The sequence below is a fragment of the Meleagris gallopavo genome, chromosome 4 (assembly GCF_905368555.1).
Source record: "Meleagris gallopavo chromosome 4, MGAL_WU_HG_1.1, whole genome shotgun sequence".
NCBI lineage: Eukaryota > Metazoa > Chordata > Aves > Galliformes > Phasianidae > Meleagris > Meleagris gallopavo.
The window spans coordinates 62,311,910-62,337,208 of NC_139407.1; the positions used below are offsets into that span (position 1 = coordinate 62,311,910).

At 42.8% G+C, this 25,299-nt stretch overlaps 2 protein-coding genes across 8 annotated transcripts in view; both read right to left on the minus strand.

Moving 5' to 3' along the window:
* Positions 1-1,678: 1,678 nt before the first annotated feature.
* Positions 1,679-17,849, minus strand: RNF4 (ring finger protein 4). Of its 5 annotated transcripts, none has more exons than XM_085223599.1 (8): positions 17,711-17,849; positions 12,606-12,773; positions 11,967-12,087; positions 10,971-11,050; positions 9,664-9,673; positions 8,238-8,403; positions 4,676-4,724; positions 1,679-4,305 (listed from the first exon to the last, which is right to left on the minus strand). In XM_085223599.1, the coding sequence occupies exons 2-8, from the start codon at positions 12,612-12,614 to the stop codon at positions 4,156-4,158; spliced, it is 585 nt and encodes a 194-aa protein (XP_085079725.1). In that variant the 5' UTR covers positions 12,615-12,773; positions 17,711-17,849; the 3' UTR covers positions 1,679-4,155. The 5 variants fall into 5 exon arrangements, with proteins under 5 accessions (XP_085079725.1, XP_085079729.1, XP_085079726.1 ...); XM_085223603.1 differs by lacking the exon at positions 12,606-12,773 and adding an exon at positions 12,801-12,877 and having other exon boundaries at positions 17,711-17,815; XM_085223600.1 differs by having other exon boundaries at positions 17,640-17,773.
* Positions 17,850-20,504: 2,655 nt separating this feature from the next.
* The window catches only part of CFAP99 (cilia and flagella associated protein 99), a 48,683-nt gene continuing 43,888 nt past the window's right edge, over positions 20,505-25,299 (minus strand). For all 3 annotated transcript variants that reach the window (XM_010710458.4, XM_031553201.2, XM_085223597.1), the window contains 2 exons: positions 23,073-23,235; positions 20,505-21,018 (listed from right to left, as the gene is read on the minus strand). In XM_010710458.4, coding sequence (XP_010708760.2) covers positions 20,851-21,018; positions 23,073-23,235 — 331 coding nt within the window. In that variant the 3' untranslated portion in view covers positions 20,505-20,850. The remainder of the gene's footprint in view (positions 21,019-23,072; positions 23,236-25,299) is intronic.

Consider the following 25,299-nt stretch of genomic DNA (forward strand, 5'->3'; position numbering starts at 1 on the left):
TGGAGCCATTAAGGGGAGATCTGTGAGACAGCACCGTCCCAGCACTGCCAGTTAATCTCTCTGTTGGCACTGAGATCATTTGAGTAGAACCCACAGCTCCCCTCCCTATGCACCACCAGGATCCCCAGCTGTCCCCATTGTTCTTCTCTTGGTGTCCCTAAGGCTGCTAAGGGTTGGAGAGGAACTACAGTACACACATAAGGGACGCACTGCCTTGTGCTTACTGGGAGAAAAGGGCATCAACGAGGTGAGGTCCAGAGATCCTAAGCTTTGGACCTAAGCTAAAGCACAGTTTTCTCTGCTTGCACCCCGCACTGCATCCTGGTTTGGTGAACTGCAGTCCTCACCATCAACATGAGGTGAAACGGAGCAGCCATAGCAGCAGCACAATGCCCAAAGGCTCTCTCAAAGATGTGGGTGTGCAGAAGGACACCGTAGGTGGTTGTGGCTGCAGATGTGGAAGCACAGAGGTAAGAGCAAGAAGGTTACATGGTAGTCTGACACCCAGCCAGGTGGCAGAAATAATGTTTAGTATAAAATCAGTTTATAGGAGAGCATAAATGTAGAGATACGAAACATTTGCTTTCAAAATCATTTTGAAATGAGCTGTCTCAGACACCCTAACAGAAATGGAACAGCAACAGAGCAGTGAGGCCCCGCTGGACAGCATGGCAGAAGCACTAAATGTGAGTGGCTGGAGAAGGGAAACATGAAAAGATAGCAAAGCTGGTGAACTGCATTGACCGGCAGAGCCCTCACCCTTACAGAAGCCCCTCAAATGTACTTCAGCCAGAAGTAGTGTAAAGCCAGCCCTCAGCAAGCACTTCACTAATCAGAGCTCTGCAGCCACTTCCCAGTGGTCCTCAGCCCCCATCGCACTGCAGCACACAGAAGGCATTTTCTTCAACACTGGAAGACTTGCACCATACCCACCCATTATACCCATTTGGCAGATTAGAAACGAAGCTTTTAAAGAGCCTTGTTCATTGAATGGCTAAACCTTTACCCTAGGCTGTTTTAAAATGCATCTGCCTGCACAGCAGCAAGAAGGAGGAGGCATGAAGGTTTGCACGATCCACGTGTGTGAAACACTGGCAGCCGAATTAGAAGCTGTGATCCTTTTTGCCATTAATAAACAATTTAGGGAAACTGTGTTAGAACATCAGTCACAGCAACAAAGGTCAGTAGAAAACACACACACACACTTCAGGAGTTTTATTAGCAGCATCATAATTCAGAAGCAGGTCCATCCTAACACAATGGCCTCCGGACCAACGGAATAAACAAGATTACATGCAGACCTCTGATGTGGGGCATTTGTATAGTATGTGATACTAGCTAACATCTCTATAAACAGCTTACACAGACACGACTGGGCAGTTTGGACAGAAATGTTGTTTCCCCTCTCCTTACAGTGCAGGAGCTTCATTTAGAAAGAATAAGGAAGGCAAATCAGAAGCATGAGGAAAGCATTAGATGGCAGTGGCATCTTTCTGGCTTGTTTGGAGCAGAAATGAAATGACAGCGACTGCTCCCTGCCACCCTCCCAGTGTGTTTCACACAGCCACGGTTCTCACAAGCAGCACCAGGAGCTCTGCCAACACCCAGCAGCAGCCCCTGCACACGGCGGTCCTTTGGAATCCTTGGAAGTGTCAGCAGCAATTAAAAGGAAGAATACTTGATTGAGCAAATTATTTTTTATTTCCACCTGTTGAAAGAGCTGTTTGCTTACCAGCAGAGTCCAACATAGATGTGACATACAGACATGAATACAATTAAATACAGGAAAAATTGAACTATATACAACGAGACATACATTTACAGAATGGAAAAAGTCCTTATATTATCTATCAGCTCTTGCCAATGTGAAACATCACTGGAACGCAAATATATCGGGGTTTCCTTTTTCTTTTTAACAAAAAGAGGAAAATGCAAGTTAGCATTTGTCCACATACTGAGAACTTAAAGTTTAAGATGCACAGATTTGTGGCACTTCACAGGGTACACAAAAGCTAAAAAAAAAAAAAAAAAAAAAAAAAAAAACTTTTTGTTAAATATTTTATAGCTTGGGTATCTAGATTCCAATTAGGGCTACTGAAGCACAAACTATAAAGTGGTATTTACATGGAGGGAGTTGTGCAAAGTCATGTCAGGCTACAGCTAATAACTATGGAAGCTGCACGGATGTGACACAGCCTCGTCCAGAGGTAATCCATTAAACTCTCTCATTACCATCCTTCTGACGCAGCAGCCACCCTGGGAAAACTGGCCTGAAGTTCTTTCCCCCTTCACAGCCTTTAAATATTTTCACAGTTTAATGTTGGGCTGCTTCTTCTCTTCATTCATATTTTAAGTCATCTTTAGGACTGTTTCATCATTCCACCTTTTTTGGAACAGAACTTCCAGCCCTCACTGTCGCTGAGCTACCCTAAGACTGCTGTGTTCCTTCACTTATGAGTTCATGTTGCCATTGAGGCGCAAAGGAACGAGAGATGTGTAACTTCTTGGTAGTCACAGTACTGCCCCAGTGCAGGACCTGCATTTTGCTGGTAGCAGGGCCAAACCCAAGCTTCCCCAGAACACGCTGAGGAAGGTATTGCTGTTCTGCAGCTGACCTTTACCCAACACAGTTTGGGATGCTTTATTACACCCAGTAACACCCCTCAACATCCTAATAAGAGACTTGGGATGCAATCTTCAATCGAGAACTTGAGATGGCTAATTAAAAGAGCTGGTTTAATTAAAGGCTTCCTACCGATCCCTAGGACAAGTCAGCAAAGAAGTATCAGGTCTACTGCTAACTGAATGCATTCTACAGTCACATTGTGCCCAGAGCCCAGAATGCTACTCCTAAGGCTTTTCATAATCAACAGTTTTCCAAAAGGTACCTGACAGTCTCATTCTGGATTTACTTTACATACCGAATTTCAGCCTTCATAGATGCAGCTACAGCATATGTGGACCATAAAACACCAATTTTAATTATCTTGCTTATTATCCTATTTGCATCAGCTCATCTGGAATTTCACATCAGCCTGCAGATTTCAGCTGGTTTTAAGTAGACATTTTTAACTCTGCTCTGGAAAAAAAAAAAAAAGTAACCAGACAACAGTGCCTAAAGCTGTGCATTCCTGCCTTGTTCAAACAGAAGAGCTCTCTCCCAGGACAGGTAGCATCACACACAAAAAGAAGGATGCATGGACTTTAGAGCAAAGAGATTAAATAAAGTTCCTTGTCCCTCTCTATTTATAGCATTATAATTATCTAAATCTTAATCCTACGCATCAGGCTAAAACCAGTCAGGTGTGTCAGTACAGCAACTGAAGAGAGCAATGAAGTGAATGGACTGAATTTGAGGCATTGCATTGGGTACACTTGATACAGTAAAAAGATCTGCCTGGGTAGTTTGGTATTCAGCTGACAAGAGGAAAGCATACAATTTACTTCTCATTCATCACTAGCAAGCCTAGAGAATACTACCTTCTCCTCAGCCACAAGGAGACAGAGCTCTGTAGAACTGCAGGAAACCCAAGAGACCATCTCATCACATTAGAAAACAGAAAATAAATTCAGTGTTGTGATTCAAATACAGGAATTCATGGCAGTATCCTCACATTGTACATGCTGCAAATTGGGCTATGTGTTTCAGATCTCATGGAGTCCATAAAGACATCTACATGTTCAAGCTGCCTGCTTAAAAACAACCAACCATCTGATTGCTGGTTAACAGCAGGTTAGTTTATTGCGTTGTCCTGGACATCAATTTAGTTAATGATGAAATGATCCATTGTTACAGAACTTATTCTACCTGGGCAAAGATGATTTAGCAGGAAGCAATACATAACGAGCAAGTTTTAGGATAAAAATTAAAGCGTAATGAAATGGCAAATTGTTCATCTGTTTGATAGGTAACTATTTCATATCTGTACGCAATGGTGGGAATAATTTCAAGAATAAGAAATAACAAAATATTCAGACCCCTCTTATTCACGCATTAAAAAAGTAGAAGGAAAGTTATTTCCTCGAGTTATTCTCAAAAAAATCAGTTTTATTTGGACGTGTGCACAACCTGCTGCTCCTCAAATCTTCAGAGCATTGAAAACATGACATTTTTCCCCAAAATCCAGTTGAATCTGTCCTGAGAAATGTAAGTACTCATATATAAATCGGATGGTATTGTCTATGAGTGAGTTTTTTCCTACAAGTTGGGCAGGAGTTGGCGTTCCTAAGAGAGTCGCGGAGGCACTGACTACAGAAGACGTGGCCACATTTGGTTGACACAATAAGTCGTCCACTTTGCACGATCTGGAAGGAAAGAAACCACAACAGGTGTTTCACAGAGCTTGTAGGGCTTGGAAGGGACCTCTAGAGATCACCGAGTCCAACCCCTGTTAAAGCAGGCTCCCTACAGCAGGCAAACAAGGAATGCAGCTCTGCCAGTCTACTGGCACTGCTTTGGTTCCCACAATCAGTACATTACTGCTGTAACAACCTATTCCTCCCCCTGCACATGCTACTACCTAGTTTTACCTTAGAACCCACGCCTGCACTTCAACCTAGCTGTCTGTACCGTCCCACGTGTCCTAACGGAGTTGTGCAGTTCACCTTCTTCCCCATTCTCCCTCCCACTGAAAAGAAAACAACAAGAAAAACAAATGACGATGTGGATCCTTACCTCCGAGTAGCCATCCATGCAAATTGGACAGCTAACAGTACCAGAAGGCCTTGTGGTAAAGGGAACAAAAAAAAACAAAACATACATCCATCAATTTCATGGTACACTGAGAGTTACTGAAACATAAAATGTCACATAATCATCTGACCACACTGACAAGCCATGACATTTCATCTGAAGATCCCTGCATATCTTAAACTACATCAATTTGTTGCATTCAGTAAGCATTTTGAGTCCCTGTCACCAAAGGGAAACAGCTTCTTGGTTTTCATTCATCCCACAGCAGCCCACACACCGTGCAGGACACATACAGCAACATCCATCTTCAAGACATCATATCAGTTTTGTTACAAAACCATGCAGCTGTCCTTTATTTACTACTCATTCTAGAAATGAAAGAGGCTGACAAATTAACACATCCCATATTCTAATTAAGCAATGTCCCAACCCAGTAACATATATGGACCACATCTCCTTCCTTATAAAATTAATGATCATACAGGGCATATTTTCGGACTGGCTCTTTTATATACTGCAACTGTTTCCATGTCTCTTAATTCATTGTGCAAGATACACTAGTTAATGATTTCATGAAAAACAAAGACTTACAGTGCTTTCATTGTTGTTTTTGTTGTGGGGTTTTTTTTGTATGTGTGGGAGTTTACTTTTTTTTTTTTCTTAAGAATGAGATAATCTTCTAGAAAAGCAGTTTTATTTTAGGTGTAAGCAGTGTATTTTAGGCCTATAGTCTTAGCACAGTCATCAGTCACAACCTTACAGAGACTGCTCCTGCTGCAACCAGAAAATAAAAACAGGTAAGAATTTTTGCAGTGTTTTGTCTTCATTAATTTACCTTTACCTAACAAGGAGTTGTTTTGATGTAATCCAGATACTATATTTAGTATAAAATTTAGAGGTACACACTTCAGAGGTAAAAATTTAGAGGCTACTTTGCAAATAAATGACTTGACTATCACAACTACTGATTGCAAGTTTTATCAATTCATGGCCAAAACTGGACTAAGAGCTCTACACAGTCACTGCAGCTCCACCATTACACACTACACCACGCTACATTCAGGGTTCTTGGGCAAGGGGAAGCCCTCATGGTACTGCTGCCTTGGGAAATGTTATTCAGTTCTTGCAGCATGTAGGTCTGGGTAGCAACACATACCAACAGAAGGAAATATTCCCCCAAACTCCTTAGCTCAGAAGACCAGTTTGGCAGCTGTTTCTAAGCTGAGGTCACAGCTGTACCTCCTCCTGCCTTTGCTTGCCAGAACAGCTGTGCTGCAAGCACCACACACCAACAACCTGCATAAGAGAATGTGTCATCTCTGTGTGCCGATTGTTTTCTATTAGAAAGAGTAAGAGCTTCCTGCCACTTCCACTGACAGATTCATCTTCATTTCAATTGATCACAAGAAGCAGCTTCAGTAACTCTATACCATAAACTCTTGGCTTTACTGCACATGCAGAAAAACATCTTTTACAGTGCTAGTGACAAAGCACTGGAACAGGTTGCACAGAGAAGTAGTGGAATCTCCTCTGGAGATATTCAAGACCTCTCTGGACGCTGATCTGTGCCTCTGCAGGAAGCCTGCTTTAGCAGGGGGTCAGGCTAGATGATCTCTAGAAGCCCCTTTCAACCCCTGCAATTCTGTAATTCTGTCATGTTAAGCAACAGTTTATATAATTCATTAATGACAACAAGGATAAAAAGCATGAGATATCCTTCATCCCATAATCTTAATTTTCAAGCAGCAAGTAATACTAGTCTATCCCTAGTTTCACATACATAATTAAATTCTATTAATTTCTCCATCTTTTATTACTCAAATTCTTTAAGCAGAGGCTATAATACCAACTCAATAATTCATCACAACTGATGATAACCTTCACATGAACAAGACTAACTCAACTCTGTAGTCTGCCACAGAGCCATTTACAGTGTGAAACTATAACCTCATCTTCATGTCAGTGATAAAAGTTACAGCACTGAGTTGTTTTAGCCTTGCCTACACAGAGCAGGAAGGCCCATCTTTAAAGAAAGCTTGAGGCATCTAAACATTACATTTTTACATTAACCAAAAATAGCTCAAAGTAACAAGTTTGCAAATTCAGTGACAAAGAGCACTATTCTCATATGCTACAAGCATCTTCACATAGCACATTTAATAACCTGAAAACCAATGTTTCTGTATCCAAGTTCTCTCCCATACTGCCCTCTCATAAACTAAAAGGCTCAAAGCTCAGTGCGATGAGCTGCTTCCCAAAATGAGCTCAAAGAGGCTGTTATGGAGTCCACCTTAAAATACTTCTCTGAGTTTTAGAAGAAAGAAGTTAGTGCCAGCATCCATACATTTGTGAGTTTGGCTTTTTTTGTTGGTTTGTTTTTAAATCACAGTGCATGTCTTAACTCCTAGGATTGCTGGGCCACAGAGCTGGATCTGAGTCGAAGATACCCAAAGAAAGGATTAACAAAATCTGAGCGTTAAGGCCACATATAAATGCCTGCAGACACTGGGATGCAAAGAAGGCGACTTAGCACATCCTCACTATCACACTGAGTTGTCTTTGTCAACATGATAGACCACTTAAAATTCAAAACAACCCCCCCCCTCTAGTCCCCCTTGCTCTTCAGCTTGGAGATCATCGGCACATCTTTTGCTAACTTCTTATCCTTCACTCCCTGGTAACTAGAGCAGGCAGATCAGCTGTGCTGTAAATGCCATTTACTTGGCTCAGATCCAGTACCTCATGCCATAAGGTCAGATGGGGATACTCAAAGTTGTAAGCTTGTCAGAGAGATAAGAACAGCTGTCCCTCCTCAGTAACTGCTCTAAGTCAGTTGTTAAGTTTGACTATATTTAAAGTATCTAGTAGGTGCTTAGGAAGTATATATAATGCAAAGAAAAACAGATTTTTTTTCTTTTGTTATCTATTGCTCTTCCGTTGCAGTTTGGTTTAATCTATTTCCTTGTCAGAGACAATCACTTAATGGTAATACAGCCTGGACAGCATGGCCAAAGCACACAGCACTACTGTCAACAAAAGCCTATATTACAGCCCTTATTAGAATCTGCTTTTTTTTTTTTCCTCCCAAAAACATATTTTCAAAGATATTTAGACCACATTTCTCTTGTGACCATGTGACAAGGGCAGACAAGGAAGTTGATTTCATTCAGTCTAGGAAATTATGATACCAAATCATCTACACCAGTGAAAAAGATTTCCACACCTTAACAGCACTACAAGAGCTTGGCACAAGAAGTAAATGCAATACATCATGAGCCACAGATTGTCACTAATCCTCCTTCCTTGCCACATCTCTTTAACTTATAAGTTGCTTGCAAAGCTGTACATTCTTCCTGTGTTGGCTTTTCAGTCAAGAAGTGCAAACAGTATCATTTTGTCACTGTGTGAAATGTTATTTTGTACTAATCTGAAGTGGAAACTAAGTTATGATTTCAAAGATAAGCCAGACCATAACCATCTGAATTAGTCCTGCATGTACAGAACAGCAAAACTCAATGTTTGTTAGGTCATAAGGCATACATACTTGGAGCTTGCAGTTTCATCCTCCAGTGGTCCCAGCTCTTGAGACACTTTATCTGTCACATACACATCATTATCTCTTGCTTCATCTTCATCATCACTGCTTAGCACACAGCTGTCTGACTGCCGCTGGCCTCTGAGTCTGAGATTTCTCCTCCGTTGCTGATTCTCTGTAATTTATTTATTAAGTTAGATATACCATAAAATTCACAGAGAATTCTATAACACTATTTTACTGCCTTGAAGAATTAAAAAAAAATTCTATTTGATTCTTTAAAATAAATAAAAAAAGGGTTGAAAAGACTCAAGTTTCTGAGTAGCACAGTGAAGTAGCATTGCAAAAAGGTTTGGTAACAGTGAGCACTTCGTTCAGGATGGTACAATGCTTGAGATTAGAAGGGAGCACCATCCCCCACAATTACCTAAACTGCTTAGAGCACTGATATCATTGCCAGCAGCCAGTTGCTGCTTCAGGGGATTACTGACCATATGTACAAACACACACACCTCAGAACATTCTTCTGATCACAAAGTTAAGTCATTTTTCACAAGTGACAGAAGAGATGCTTAAGTAACACATTTTAATTATGTAGTTGTTTTGGCTTCTCATTCAAGAACAGAAAAAAATTAGCCAGCCTGCAAAACCCAGAGGTTATAGAACTGCTGCTTGCTTTTTCACCATTAGAAACTGCATACAAGAATTATTTCTTTGCAACTGCATCATTAACACCAATCACGGAGCCCTAATTACAATTACATAAATAACCACAAAATTTAAAGTTAGTTCTTACTGAGCTATAACCTCTATTGCATGTTTTGTTGTTTTTTCACTTCCTTCCTTTAGAGCCCCAGATGGATTACATTCTAAGCAAGCAGCTAACAACTTATTAACACACCTCAGGTATTGTAATCAGAACAAGGTCTGAAAGGTATAAAGGATTAATTTTTTTATACCTTGCCTACAATTACAGTTACACCTGAAGTAGAAAATACCCAACTTGTTAGCACTAAGCAGTACTGCATTTGAGGAGTGTCAGACTACATAATGAAAATATTATGAACTTTGATATCATTCTACTCCATTTCCTTCAGTGTAACAGCTAATACAACATCATCTTATTCAAAGCAGATATTCCACTGCTACAAATGCTAACCCAAGTGACTAATGACTTCACGCTTATGGAACTTCTGCAGTGGAGGAGAAAAATGTATTTTGAGAACATTCGATGGATTTTATTTCAGATACTTTACATCACCTTTCATAGAGACCATGAAACATAGATTGAAGCCATTCTCTAAGATGCTGGCCAGGTACTACAGCATTGTTCTTTGTCTTTTCCTGAAAGCAGTTTCAATTCACATTGCTTAAGTGTGTTGGAAAAGAAAAAGTTCAGGACAATTCCCTGATCACTTGTAAAATAGAAACTCACCTTCAACAATCTTGAGCCAATGCACACGGCATGGGAGGGAAAAGAAAAATAAAGTCAGATTTTAGTATGCACTGGAGTTTTATGTACAAGTATCAGAAATCTACACAATTAACAACAAAGCAAGGTAAGAATCTTAGGATATCACAGTGTTATTTTGATTAACAAAGTGTTAAAATAGTTTCAGAGCAACGATTAATTTATTAAGCGATTACTTCAGGTTTTTCCTTCAATGCTGCTAAGGGACAGAAATGGAGGCAGCTTAGGAAACATCTTAACAATCTCCTCTCTGCTCCCCAGTTTCAGTACCCTAACTCGACTGAGGCTGGAGACAGCTTTCTCTCTTTCTCCCCCCAAAACAGAAGCTCAGGTGTGATATCCATGAATGCTTCAAATCACACTAAGAACTGCTAAAAAATAAACAGAAAACCAACCCGCTGTTACATTCAGGGGAACCAAAGCCAGGGCAATGCAAATCATGCCATAAGGATTGTGGCATTCCCCTTGTACAGGCTCAGCAACAAACCCTGTTATTCCTGCTGCTTGTTTTTGGTTCTGCAAGGCAGTAGTGGCATCCCAAAACCAGTGCTATTAACTACACTGCAGACTGGATCAAATACTGCTCATGCTTTAATAACAACAGTAACAAAAAAGTGAATTTTTGAAGACTTCCCAGAGTGAGAAGTTTAACTAGTTCCTAACATGGTCAAGCAACCTACAGATGCCTGAACACTTCATATTTGTCACACTAAAGACTTATTGCTACTTATTTAATTTTCTCTTTAAATCATCAGCCTTTTTCTTTGAAATATTCAATACAGCTTCAGCTTTAAATGGCATTTACTAACATGATCCATGATGGGTGTATAACCCCAAGATTGGGAGCAACAAGCTATTTTAGACTGTGCTCATTACCTGCAGGTGGTATTCATAGGTGCAAATACATTAATAGGTCTGTCAGGGATTGCATGTGAACTCTGAAATGCTAAGTAAGAGCCACACTTTAACCACTTAAGGTAGGCTACTTACTTAGATGCCAGAAGACAAACTTAGAAGCTCATTTTCTGGAAAACTAAGGCTCCGGTGAACTACGACCCAAGCCCCCATCTTGCAAAGACTAAGTTTATTTCTGCAGCAAGTATATCCATTTGCTTGTACTACACAGATCTCCTAACGTAGGTCAACACACATTTCAAAAGAACGCATATATTGAAAAGTCAACTTTGAACTCATCCTTAGACTCTATCAGCAGCAAGCACAACACAGAACACATCTGATAACAGCATTTAGATAAGCATGCCACTACTTACCACAACAGAATCATTGTGAGTTAGATCAACTACTACAGGATCAGAAGATTCGCACGTGAGATCTACGACTTCTTCACCAGCTTAAAAACAATGTTAGAACACAAATCAGAGATCACAGGAGTAAAGTTACCCATCAGTGTATAACAGGCTGAGGTATCACTCAACATTGCCCCATTCCCTTCTCTTTGGTAACATACTCAACTTTTCACTCAAGCTTTGCTGTCAGCAGTCTATACACAGTATTAACAGCTCCTGCAAGTTGCAGTGCATAAGTAACTGACCTCACATACTTTCTGATATATCAATAGCTCGTGAGAGGTAGACAGCAACATATTAATATAGGAGAATGCTTATCACACTGTAAAACATGAATCAAACAGGATATAAGAGTCTTTTCCAGTGCAATGCTGTAAGTGTTCTAGTCTCACGTCTCATCTAACTTTCAAAAGCCAAATACATAGCAAAACTAGAAGAAGCCACTTATTTACCTGGAGACCAACAGCCACTTCTAATCCTTTCTTAACATTTCAGAGGATGGTTTAATTATCTACTTAGAAGGTTAAAGAGGCTTTTTTGGATTCTGGTTGTTTGATGAAACATACTTGGTCAGGGCCCTTCCCCTCAAGGACTGATGACAGAATTTTAAATATCTTTTAAAAACTTGCAAGTTCCCAAATTTAGTTTGCTGCTATCTGAAGCAGCAGCCGCAGTAACTCCGAGTGCATCAGGCTAGATAACTGGATGTGTGAGCAACACGTGTGCACCTTCCTTACCTAATTCACCTATCTCTGGAAGTGAAAGCATTGCACCCCAGTAACAATCTTAAACAGTTGTCAGTAGGCTTGCTGTTTACTGCCTCCATCCCATGTCCTTTCCTAAATAAGTAGCTTTCCACTCTCTTTCAAAGGGCCTTGAAACTGGCAAAAAACATGTTAAACAGATTCCCAGCACTCCAGGAGCAGCATGTTTTCTCACAGAGGAAAAAAGAAAGCTTACCACTTTCTTCCAGTTCTATTGGCTCTCCTTCTGAAGCCATCTCTGTGGTAGAAGCTATCAGCCTGCTTCGTTTCTGAGCTTGCCTAGAGTTAGCTGATCCTCCTCGGCGCTTTCTTGGAGTCTGAGAGAAGAGAAAGCCTTAGCATGTTCTTTAGGAGTAATATTAACGCAGCCCTCACTTTTGCAACATCAAGGTCTGCACATCAAAGTAGACAAAATGCACTGCTAGAAGTCTAAATACAACATAAATATAACAGTGGTATGGGTGACTCCTATCTGAACTGATCACATCAAGGAGCAGACATCATGTCGGGTCTCCCACCAGCTGAGTCACAAAGAAAAAAGCCACACCACATTCTGAAGGTCTACATGAGAAGATGAGCTCACAATTACATCAGGTATTAGCTTCCAGCCAATCATCTGAATCAGTCTAACCTACAGTTTTTACTCATGCTCCAAGTAATTCTGAAACACTGCTAGCACCTAGAGATGAGAAATTTTTAAGTATCACAGAACATGAAGTTAAATGGAAAATTAGTGCTACATTGTATTTACAGTAAACTATTAAAAAGCTTTATGCAAACATGATAAACAATATATTTTAAGAATCACTTTTACATTGATCAGTGAAATACTTACTGTACTCATGGTGTTTCTTGATCTAGAGTTACAGAAAAAATAAGAGGTACAAATACCATAAAATTAAACGCAAGGAAGCTACAATTTTCAATTCCTTATATTTCTTTAGGTAGTACACTGTTAAAAAGTCCAGATTTCTCAGTATCTTAGAATGACGTTCTTCCAAACCTATAAGAAAAGAAGAGAGAAGATTACCTATCTGTAATTCTTGTTCTCTCAAATACACCCGAACTTAAGGATGCCGTTTCTGAGCCACGAGCTTCTGACCAGAGCTGGAATGGAAGTCCCACAAGTTTAGTATCAGAGCTACAGAGCCTTAGAGCAGGGCCTGAAGCTGCACTTAGGCTCACTTGATTCCTAGCTGAACACCAGAGAAAGTCAGTTTAACAGCAAAGCAGAAAGATACTAAGGAGTCCCTATTAAGCTTTATCTGAAAAAACAACCGATTATTTGAAGGCAATGTTTGTGTGGGGGCAGAAATAACCAGGAAGCCATCCTTAGAGAACAAAAATTACAGATAAGCAGTTCTCTTTTCTCCAAACCATGGCCAGATTAAAACACATGGGAGCCAAGCAGCTCAGAAAGGACCTAAAGCAAGCGGAGAACAGAAATCACTGCACAGAAACGCTCTGAGAAACATCATCACAACGGCAGGGGCTGTGCCCTGCTCAGCAGGCAGCTAGCTGCTGGATGACCCAGCTCTACTGTCCCTGAAGGGCTGAGCTCACTGCTCTCTGCTCACAGGTCTGGCTCAGGGCCAGAGTTCAAAAGGTGCCAACAGTGGCTCACTGAACAGGCCCACGTCTGCACAAACTGCACCCCCGTGAGCTTCTAGTGCTTCGGGACACAAACATGGGCACACATCTGAGCACTGCTGAACTGACTCTCACACACTCCACTACCTGTACTCAAAGCAGTAAGCCCAGAAGATGCTCCCTGCACACAGAACTCACCCACACAACCTTTCTCACTTCCACACCATTCTGTATCTGGGTGGAGCGTGCACACCTCATCCTGCTGCTTATAGGTTGAGATTTCTTTTCACCTCCCAGTGAATGAAGCTTTTCCACCACCTCTCAGCCTTACCAAGGCTTGGGAAGATCCTGTTTTACTAAAGCAGATGCCCTGTTCTATGATCACAATCTTCAGGTGCTGTACAACCTCCCTGCTCTGCACAATCATTACTTACGGGTTTTATCCTGGAGCTTTTGGAGACAAGGGGAGAAGAGGGAGGTGAAGCAAGGAAGGCAAGCAGCATGAGGGATGAGGGATGTCAATAAAGAGCATTCCCCTTAAACCCAGCCCTGGCACTGCTGTGTTCCTTCAAACTGCAGCTTCTCAAAGACAAGATACCACCTTAATCTGCCAGCTTCAGAAATGTTGGCAAAGCATGCTGTTCCCCACACAGCAGGAAGGAATTGGGGTTGAACAACAGATGAGGCACGTGAACTCACTGTGCCACTGCGCTCTGTATGCCAAGCTAGAACTTCCTCAGCTTTCCTCTGATACAGAGCTGGAAAAATACTTTGAAAATAAAAAGCTGGGGAATACTGACACACACACACACTATATATATCCTTATGATCCTCATATATATATATATATGAGGATCATAAGGAATTAATCTTCATACAAGCTTTAAAATTATCAACAACTGGAACCGTTTTTGTTGGAGTCTCTTAAAGCAATCTGATGTATCCACACTTAATACAGAGCCTACACGTAGCCCCAGTGCTCCTGCTCTGTTCTAGTTGCTAAGGGCTCAAATCTGAACTTCTCTGGGAGCTTTTTTAAAGAAGAAAGTAGAAGATGGATCACCGCAGGGAGCTCACTGCTATAAAACCACCTGAAAACAACCCAGTGAGAGAAGATCCACCAGCATCCACAAGAGTCACTAACAAAGGAAACCAGACTGCTGGAATTTGATACAACTGCGGAAGACATCTCCTGATCCAGCAACATTTTTGTCTTGTAACAACAAACCTCCTCTGTGTGGCTGCAGATTTCTACAGTAGGTTCTTGGCTTACTCTGGAAGTTTCTCCCAACACTAACCATCCAAACCACAAGGAGGAGGAAAAATGAAGCCAAGCTTACTTTCTTTGGTACAACACAGATCAAGTTACCATTACAGGAGAACAGAATTAACAGCTGCAAATCCCTGCTCATTTAGGCACCTGCTCACTAATTAGCACTAAAAGGACCACTCACAGGCCCAGATAGCTGTATCAACCTGTAAGGTCTGTGAGTTCCTCCTCCAGCACACACTGCTCGACCCAGCACCCAATATCACAAGCAGACACTGGGGGATGCAACCCCAACCCAGAAGCATCAAATAACTCCAGCTGCAGCTATTAACAAAGTTATCTATTATGTTTGCAGCATAATCAGTTCCAGATTCTAGAATGAGGTTTTTTTTTTTTTCAGTAATGAGATTTTTTTTTTTTTTTAAATAAAGTTCAAGATTCTATTCTTTTTAAATGCAAAAAGTTTGCAGATAATTTAGCAAGCCCATAAATGCTTCCAACTGGCAGAGCACTTGTATTGCATCATTGCAGGATGATGCATTCCTGGAATGAACTGCTCGTCCCTCCTCACTCCATATGCAGTTACTGTTCTGTCATTCACCTCTCCCAAATCTTAAGTGTCGTTGTCCTCACAGTGAAGCCCAAGGCTTATTCTAGCCAACCTATAGACATTTTTGGCACTACAGCCACCAGCTTCTCTGGACAGGTAGATACTGGAGAAAAACAAAAGGAAAAGCCATCTAAACAAAGGATGTTAATAGCAGGAGTAGAGTAACATTGCATCTGGTATATTTATGGCTTAAGTCTCCCATTAATTTTTTTTTTTTTTTTAATAAAATAAGTTAATATTTCCACTGAGTTCAAGCTGACCTCATTTAATGGTTCAATTACATTCCTAAAGACTGCATTCTCTATATGGTATGAACCAAAAGCTTTTCTTGCACGACTCTGAGAACAAAGTTTTGACCTCTCACATGCTCAGAATGATTTGGAGCAAATCAGCTTAAGCAAGCAGCAAATATTTTCACTGTGTTCGACTAACACAAATATGACTTGACTTCATAAACATTCTAAACATTACCAATGTGCAGAAGGCAGTAAAGCAGTGTTTGAACTCAGCAGCAATATCAGTCTTGGTACGTGCAAACCACAAGTGACACAACTGTACAATCACAGAAAATCCCAAGTTGGAAGGGACCAGTAAGTATCATTGAGTCCAACTCCTGGCTGCACAAAGAATCACCCAAACCAAACAGCACAGGTAGGATTTGTCAGAGTAGGACAGGTTGTGCCTTCACATCTTGCTCCTCACTTCTCTCAAGACCTCTCATTGCACTCCTAACAGCACGAAACAGTAACAAAGATGCGAGCCTATTAAAAAAAAAAACAATTCTGTGGTTCTCTCTGCAGTGGTGCCCAAGGCCAGGACCAGAGGCATAACCTGGAGACCAAGAGCTCTCCTACCCAGCAGGCAGCACTGCTGTGTTGGGTGATACAGAAGAGCTATCACAAGGACCAGAGAAGTGTGGGGTCTTCTCCTTGGGGAAAAAGAGAACTACAGAATTGAGTTGGAATGGAGTTCAATGCTGTTTGATCCAACTCTCCTGCAATGAACAGGGATACCTACAGCTTGACCAGAGCTCAGATCCCCATTCAGCCTGACCAACAACCTGTACCAGTATCTCACTGCCTCGCTGTAAAAAACTTCTTGTTTATATCCAATCTAAATCTTTATTTTTTCTAGCTTGAAAACATTTCCCCTTGTTCTGTTACCACAGGCACCGCTAAAGAGACTGTCTCCTTCTTCCCTATAGCTCCCCTTTAGGTAGTAAAAGGCTGTGATCAGGTCATCTGAGAGCCTTCTCCAGGCTGAGCAGCCCCAGCTCTCTCAGTACATCCTTGTGGGAGAAGTGTTCCATCCCTTGGATCACCTTTGTGGCCTTGCTCTGGATGTACTCCAAAAGTTCCATGTCCCACCTGTACTGACGGCTCCACAGCTGAACACAGTACTCCAGGTGAAGCCTCACAGACACATAGCAGAGGGGCAGGATCACTTCCCTCACCCTGCTGGCCACAGCGCAGCCAGGATCTGGTTGGCTTTCTCGGCTGTAAGGACACATTGCTGGCTCACGTCCATTCACCGTTATCCCCAGGTCCTTTTTGGCAGGACGGCATTCCAAAAGCTGCCTGGACCTGGGTCTGGGCATCCTGCTCGGGCAGTGCCGGGCCAGAGATCCCTGCAAATTTCAGCCGTGCGTTCCAGGCGTCGTTATAGACAGCCCTGTTTTTTCTCCAGACGCAGCACACCAACCGCACCGACAGCAGCCACTCAACGCGCTCGGTTCCCGCACTGAGGGTCGCAGTGCCGCGTCGCAGGAGCTCGGCACGAGGTGCTGCGGAGCAGAACAAGCGCAGTCCCGGCCCGGCCGCACCCCGGCCACCGCGCACACACCCACCGGCAGGCGTAAATGGCAGCCAGAGCTGCCATTTGGCCGCCTGACCTATTTCGGAACGCCAACAAAACGCGACGAGGACCGCTCGGAAGATCGAGCTGCGCGCGGCTCTCGGTGCGGGATTTTTCTCAGAGGCCGCCGCTCGCTTTCGGGAAGACGCGGAGGCATGGATGGAGGCGGGATGCCGGCAGTCGCCGCCCGCAGCGCCGCGTCACGGCGCAGAGCGCAGGCCGGCCCCGAGCCCCGCTCCCAACCTCGGGCCGCGGCGGCGCCCAGCAGCGCTCGGTAGGCCGGGCCCGAAGCCCCGCGCTCGGCTCCGAGTTCGCGGGGTACGCGGGAGCCGCGGGCCGTGCCGGGCCGGGCCGTGCCGCTCCCCACCCCGGGGAAAGGGCCGCGGCCGCCTTCGGGCCCCCAGAGAACGGCAACGCCCGCCCGGCCGCGGCTCCGAGCTCCGGGCGCGGCGGCCCGGTCCTCCCCTCGACCCGGCGCCGGCCGGCCCGCCCCCACCGCGGCCGGGAACCGCCCTGCAGAAGCGCGGCCTCCTCCCCGCCTTCACCTGCCGCCCCGCGCGTCTCGGCCGGGCCCCGCTCCCGGCCCTGTGGCGCGGCCCCGACCCGCCGCGCTCACCTTCCGCCGCCGGCCCGGCAACAGCGCAGAACGGCGCTCGCCCCCGCCCTTCCGCCATTGGCTGCAGCGCCGCTCCGCGGCGCGGGGAATGGCCGCCGCGCACGTCGGCGGGGGGCGGGGATCCGTGTGGCCCCGCCTCGCTTCCGGCCCCGGGCGCCGCTGGGAGCTGCGGTTCCTTCTCGGCTCTGGAGCCGCCGGGGTGGCTCTCCCGATCCTCGGGTGTGCGTTCCTTCTGCTCCCTGGAAACGTTTCCTCGCGCCCTGGGCAAATTCGTCACGGCCCCTGACCCCAGGGATCGTTCCCTGTGGCCTCTGCCGCGATTAGTCCCGGTCCTCAATCTGTCGCACCGTAGAAGCTCACAGGGCTGTTTCCACGGCCTCGCCTCGCTGTCAGCAGGTTTGCTCTGGCCGCTGTCCCTCAGCAGCACTCCGCTGACCGGCCTCCCGCCCCCGCCTGCCTCTCTGCCGTTCTACACGTACAGTTGTAGTTTTTCCTGGAGTCTCCTCTCACCTTTCCTCCACTGGGTGAACAGTTCTCACAGCTTGCACAAGCTTGCCACAGCAACGCAGCACTGTCTCTGATTGCGTGCAGACAAAGAAATGCTGCTTAGGGCAGATGTGAGTGCCTGGCCGGGCACTCGGACTTTGCCCCCGTGTGAGACTGCGGGGCTGAAACAGGCACTTACGCAGCAGTGGCTGTGCTAGGGCAGCACACAGCCTTAGCTGAAACCTCCTGCCCTTCCACCACTGTTCTGGGCCTCTTTATACCTTCAGGCCACGATGAAGTTTTGCGATCCAGTCATTTACACTGAAACAAGAGATCTCACATTTATCCAGGTGATTCCAGAATGTGAAATTTAAAAGAGCTTTTTTACTGAATGAGTCTGTCACTAAGCCCCAACAGGAGAAATCTCTGATTTTGTGTCTGCATAGACTATTTAAGAACCAGTCTTGTCCACTTATCCTCTCTTCTAAGACACACACATTTAAATAAATGAATCATGAATTATTCACACCCCTGTGTTTACAAGCTGACTCCCAATTATCTGTGTGCAAATCAGCCTGGCCTTGGGTTATCTGTGCCACTGGGGCAGCAGAGTGAATGCAGCTGTATCGCATCAAAGCTCACTCAGCTCTGATGGCATTACAGCTGGTTTTGTAATTTAAAGCTAACAAGTCCTGCCAGGCCTTTGTTAGCTCTCTGTTGGATCGCTTTAGGTCTCAGTGTAGCATATTCTTGGAATGAGCAATTTTATATTAAGTGCTCTGGTGGCTGTAGGCAGAGTGGCTTCAGACAGGGTCTGCCTCCAACATCAAGTTATCTGTGTTTTTTATGAGGAACTGTGGTATTTTTAGTGTTATCTATTGCAAGATCTGCAATCATCATAAAATCAGTGGGCAATGAACAAAAGGAGTATATTGGAATGTTTCTCCAAAGACTCGAAATTTTCTACGTTCCTCAAAATATCAATTCTGAGCATGAATTTGTTCATCAGGTCCTGAAGCAACAAAAACAGGGCTCTTTGTCACTTTCAATGGTGAAGAATCCACAGCTAGATTATTGAGATTCCTCAGCCCTTTCATTTGGAAGCTGGGAAAACATGGAGAAGGAAATAGTTATAAGTCAGCTTGAGTACAATTCAGTAAGAATTCTGAAGGGGGGAAGGAGCGTATGGTATAATAGATTTCTTACATTTCTCTGTCACTTACTTCAATGCTCTTTTTTTTCCTTAACATTCTCAAAACATAAGCAGCATCAAAAAGTTTAAGAAGTACAACTCAGCTATGCAATATCCTGAACCATGAGTGTCAGCCTTGTTAATTGCTAGTTTCTGGAAACAGAGATGTTACAGTCAAGAGCTGGCATATCTGGAATACAACACAATAAAATACTGAACATCCACAAAGGAAGATCAACTCCCTGCCACCCACTGTTTGTCATTTTAAGCTTTTACACTCCTCTGCCAGATATAATGTCATAGTTGCCTGTTTTCTGTAATTCTGCTGCTATCATTCCTTCTTTTCACTCTCCTAGGTTAGGAGATAAGTTCCCTATCTCTTCCTACTGAGAATGAGTCCTCTGTTGCTTTAGTGCACCACTGCAGTGCTTACAATGAATGAAAGGCACAGCACATTTTATCAGCTTGTAGATTGTGGAAATAATCTTCACAGCTAGATGGCAACAAAAGAATTCCACTAGACTTCCTACAGTAAAAAGTGAGAAATGTAATGTTGTGAGAGCATTAAAAGCAGCTGCCTGACTCTAATGTCAGTGGCGTTTTCCTTCAATTTAAATATTTGCAATAGCCTTAATTAAACACTTAGTAACTGGCATCACGTTGAAATAGAAATACATTGCGTAGTCTTAGTGCTGTGCAGATTTTAATTCAGATTTATATCCTGCTTGGCTTTGTGCCTAGAATAAGTCTTGTGATTTAAGAGCTGTTTTACACAGTATAGAAATTGTCATAGAGGGCAAATTATCTTCTAGGTGAGTAACAAAATTCTGACTTTCCTGCAAGCAGCTTGCCAAAGAGATCCAGCTATGTCCTCCTTACACTGTTTAAAGACTGAGAAGACTGCAAATAGAGGGATGGTCTCTTGGGTTGCTGAATGCAGCCTGTGGCAGCTGTAGGCTATGGTGTCATCTCAACCTTCCAAACAATTTTCTTTCACCCTCTAAAACCAGTGTTGAAACTGGTGATCTTGTTACACATAGTTACTGTCATGTAAGATGATGTGTTGGGATCTCGGGCCGAGCATGGCTGCTGAAAAAATGCTGATGTAAACAAGTATTGCTTTTTTTCCCTCCCTCATTTTTATTCTTTAGGAAAATGAACACAGCAACTCATGGCACAGTGTACAATGATAACAGTAATACAGACCTCAGCATTCTTACCCAGACACTGGACATTTGGGTTTCTTTCAGCTTTTCATTCTAATAGGAAAAAAAATATATCATTACAGCTGAAAAATAGAATTCCATTATAAAAAATTAACACATTTCAATTCTACTATGTCTGAATGACCCAAATTTTGCCATTAAAATGGTAAAGATCAAATAAGGATTACAATTCAACCTTGTAGTAAATAGTCGCACTGGGAGATTTCCAGCAGGCCTGGGTTTGTTCCAAGAGTACTTTATTTTACTTGGGAGCGCAGTATACAAGCTGTGGCTCCGCTTCTTGCTGCCTCGTAGGCAGCCATTTTCTGGTCTGTTTCTCTGGCCATGAAGCCGTATTGAAGAGTCTTGAACCGCCTTTCCCGACTCTCTTCCAGTTCTTTCCAATGATTCCACTGCAAAGAGTCCTGTAGAGATGACACACAGAGGATCAGACTGCTGAGAATATAATGGTTTTGTTTAGAGGATACACTGAACTTTTATTTGACAATTTGTCTGGCTGGCAACACAGCTAACACTGGGAAACATCATCAGTTTGGGCATGATGAATGGAAAGGAACTCAATTGGGTTGCTCAATTTATGATGAAGTACACAGCTGCAACACTACACAGAATGTGTGGTCGATAGAAAACTATTGGGATGGCTTGCTCCCCTGCCACTACCTCGTGTTCTTTCTCTGCAATCAAGTTATCCTTGAAGCCACAAATGAACAAACTCTATCACACTCTGCTGTTAGCTGATTTAAAAGCTGGTTCACAAGGGAGCATTCCCAAAAAAAGCTCAGAAGCAACAGAAAACAGCTACTTCTTCATCTGATTTTTCACTGAAAATGTTTTTTTTTTTTTTTTTTTTAAATTAATGGTAGTTTTCAATTTTTAATTTTTTTTTTGTAGGGGTGGGAAGGGACCTCTAGAGATCATCTGGTCCAACCCCTCTGTAAAGCAGGCGCCCTACAGAAGGCTGCACAGGTAGGCATCCAGGGAGGTCTTGAATATCTTCAGAGAAGGAGAATCCACAGCCCCCTGAGCAGGCTGTTCCAGTGCTCTGTCACCCTCACTGTGAAGAAGTTCCTTTGCATATTGGTGTAGAACACACTGTGCTCCAGTTTATGGCCGTTTCCCTTTGTTCTGTCCCTATAGACTGCTGAAAATATCTTAGTTTTCCCAATTGCAATATAAATTCTGTTTTACTAAGAATTTTAATAGTTATTTATGAACAAATGTTACTTTCAGTTAAACCAACACAAGCCCATTGGGCCTCGAGGGCTATCCCTAAAGTAACTGAAGCCACAGTCTGGATTTGGGGCTGTTGTACGCAGGGTTAGTCTCACTCTTTTTCTACATACTGAAGAACCTAAAAGGTACAAACTGAATGCCAAATAACTATTGCACTACAGTTTTTTGCTAAAAAAAACCAACCAACCAAGCCTGGTTTGTTTGTTTGTTTGTTTGTTTGCTTGCTTTTCCCACTTTTATGCAACACAGGAGCACTCATACAGACCCACATCAGTAGTAAAAAGTCTGAATTTATAATTTGTTTATTTTATAAATGTCTCACATTTGCAATTATATAGCTTCTTGCCTTTGAAGTCTGCATTTATTGCCTCTACTTTGTACTGGACCCCATTCAGCAAAGTGATTAAGCATACGTTCAAAGCCTCAGTTCAGAAAGCCATCCCAATTTAGGAAATGCTTTCTTCAGTATTTTATTTGCTAAGAGGAACAGACCTAATGCTCTATGTAAGCATTCACTTACACATGCAGTGGCTTGAAATGGGGATACTGAGAACTGCAAACATTGGTACTCTGAAAGATTGCACTATTTCAGTTTTTAAACTATGTGCATTTGAAAAATACAATTTTCCTCTTCACTGAATTCAGCTTTGTCTTTTCCACAGAACAAGTAAAGAATTATTATTTTAGTGGATTGGGAGATGTAGTTCTAATTTCTTACTGGTTTGGTACAGCTTTTAAAATGTGACCCCATCAGCAGCTCTCACCACTTGACTTCAGATGCTTGCCAAGGAAACACAACCAGTGTCACCAGCATTAAGCCTACAGCCTATCAGTGCTTTCATTTGATGTTGTTGGATCAGGTGGAGGAAAGATCAGGTTAAAATCAAGGGAATGATGAACTGAAACCTGCCTTGGATGTGGGAAGCATCCCAGTTTGATGCAGTGAGATGTGCCTGTTAGGACAGTGAGAGAATTAGGGACAGAGGTTAGGTGCTGTTTCAGTGTGTGGTGACATGAGTGGAAAGGTAGGTATTGTGTGGATGGACCCCAGTCTGTGAGAGCCAAATGTAAGGCAGGAAGGTGAGGTCAAGGCCACGGTTTGAGGAGACTGTGCCTATGCAGGAAGCAGGGACTTGCTACTGTCCCTCCAGTATGCCAGCACCCTTGCCAGTGCTGGCAGTACAGCAAAACTCTGCAGAGCTCTTTTCCTTATGTACGCCCAGACCTTTCTTGATGCAGTGTTGGCTTTCTGGGGGGTAATCTTTAAGAGTCCTGCTTGCTTTTTACGCTCCATTGCTTTCTCTGCAATTTTTCTCTGCAGATTTAAAATGCGTTCATCTTTCATTTGCCTTTCACCAGACTGGGACTTTCTTTTCTTTTCTTCTTGCCTGCAAAATGAAAAAGAAGCCATGAGAATGTAAAGTAATAACCCACAGAATAAATCCATCTGATTATATATTACTTGGATGATAATGAATTTGCGTTTGCTTCTGGGAACCAGGTTGGCTGAAAACAGGTTTAAATCACATAGCTCAATAGATGTGGTATTCACAGCTTGCTTCTTGTTTATAGAACAGCATTACTAAACGGTATAGAATCATTTCTTCCCATAGGATTCCATGATGACAATATCTGACAATATTTCAAGCCTGACATGACATTCTTTAGAAAAAATACATGTGCAAAACTTGTGTTAGCACTGCAGGTTTTTGCTTGTGGAGTTTTCTTAGCATGATCTTTAGTATTCATCTCAGTTGCTGTATTCCTTGACAAATGCAAAATATTTGTCTCTGTGTAATCTGGATGTCCAAATTCAGAATCCATGGGGTGTTGATATATTAAAACTAGAAGTTTTAGGAGAGGATAAATTGATAGAACCATGTGTGGCATATGAGTAAGGCATAGAGAGTGGTTATTGGATAGTCTTATTTATATTTTTTCCCTCCTATTGGAGTTTACATTTTTGCCTGGTTTTGCTTGCTTTCATTCAGCTGGTGCAATGCACTCACATTTTTTTTCATGCAATTTGCATCACCTTATACTGTGACTTACAACATCCAACTTTCTTGTTCCCCTCAACATTGCTCTTGAACTTGGCTGGGTACCATCATGCTGCAGTACTGTCATGACCAGTTGTGATTCTCTGACCAAATCCAGTGCTACAGTAAGCGTCTGATCTACCAAGGAATATACATCATTATCTAACATATCACCAGGTTAGATCTGATGTCTTCTCTCAGCTGGCAAGGATAGTTTTCTGCAAGGTCCTTTTATATTCCACTAGTACTACAGTACAACTGCTATTATTGGAAATCAGAACAGGACTTGGAGTAACCAAGAGCAGAGTGCATTGGGGCCTTGTTAGCCAGTGTTGAACTCTTACTCTGTGAGTGCCAGGTCCAATTTCAGGGACAGGCTGTCCTTTGGAAATGTTTTACAACAGAACTCCTCCCTCATCTCTCAGGTCTTATTCCATGGTGTTTTCACTGTAGGTCATCCTCTTCTCATGAAGAGGTCCCTGCCAACCTTAACTCTCCTGTGATGCTGTGATTCTCAAGGAGTTGGGAAAAGAAGAAGCGTTTTTCCTTCTCATGCTAAAACCACCAGTTTGCCTTCAGAAGTGTCTGCATCAAGATTCCAGTGATCCAAACACTATTGTCATCTTGAGAAAGATATTTTTGCTTGTCTTGTTAACTTCATCTTTGCTAAGAGGAAATTCCTCATAATAGCAGGTATTCTTCAGAACAGCCCTTCTAGACTACATTTCCCCAAATCCTCAGAAATTGGATGCACAGGAGATTTGACCCATGCTACACTCCTAAATGCGACTGTGAACTCTTAAAAAGGGTACAGTCTAGCTTGGTTTCTCATTTCCAGTTGATTTCCTGAGACACTTCCTGAGCTTCTCAGTTTGCATCATGTTGTCTACTTGGGATAACTTTCTGTCCCCTCCTTAATACAGACACACACTGCAACAGTGAGCTTAACTTTCAACAGAATTCTGTAAGTCTAAAAATTATGTGCTATCATATAATGTAATTGAGAACATGGATTATTTCTATTTGCATTGCAATGAGGCATTGCATTCCAGGGGATCTAAGAGAATATAACTGTAAGGTTTTATGTAAAGAGTCAGTGATTAAATATCATCAATGGGAATAAGCAACAAAACCTTTCACTACATGCAAATCCAGATTCTTGTAAATACCATTACAAGAGAAACAACAAGAGGTTTTACTTCACGAAGCAGCAGTAGCTGCTTCTGAATTAACATTATAAATAGTTGGCTATTATCAGACATATTCAGTCCTCCTCTACATGAAGTCGTCTGCCAACCATGTATGCTCTTCCAGAAAGCATAAATTTTCAGATGCCACATCACATTCTAATGGAAACCCAGAGAGGGAAGAAAAAAAGGGATTTTTCATGTTCTGTTTTTCTGTGATGGTCAG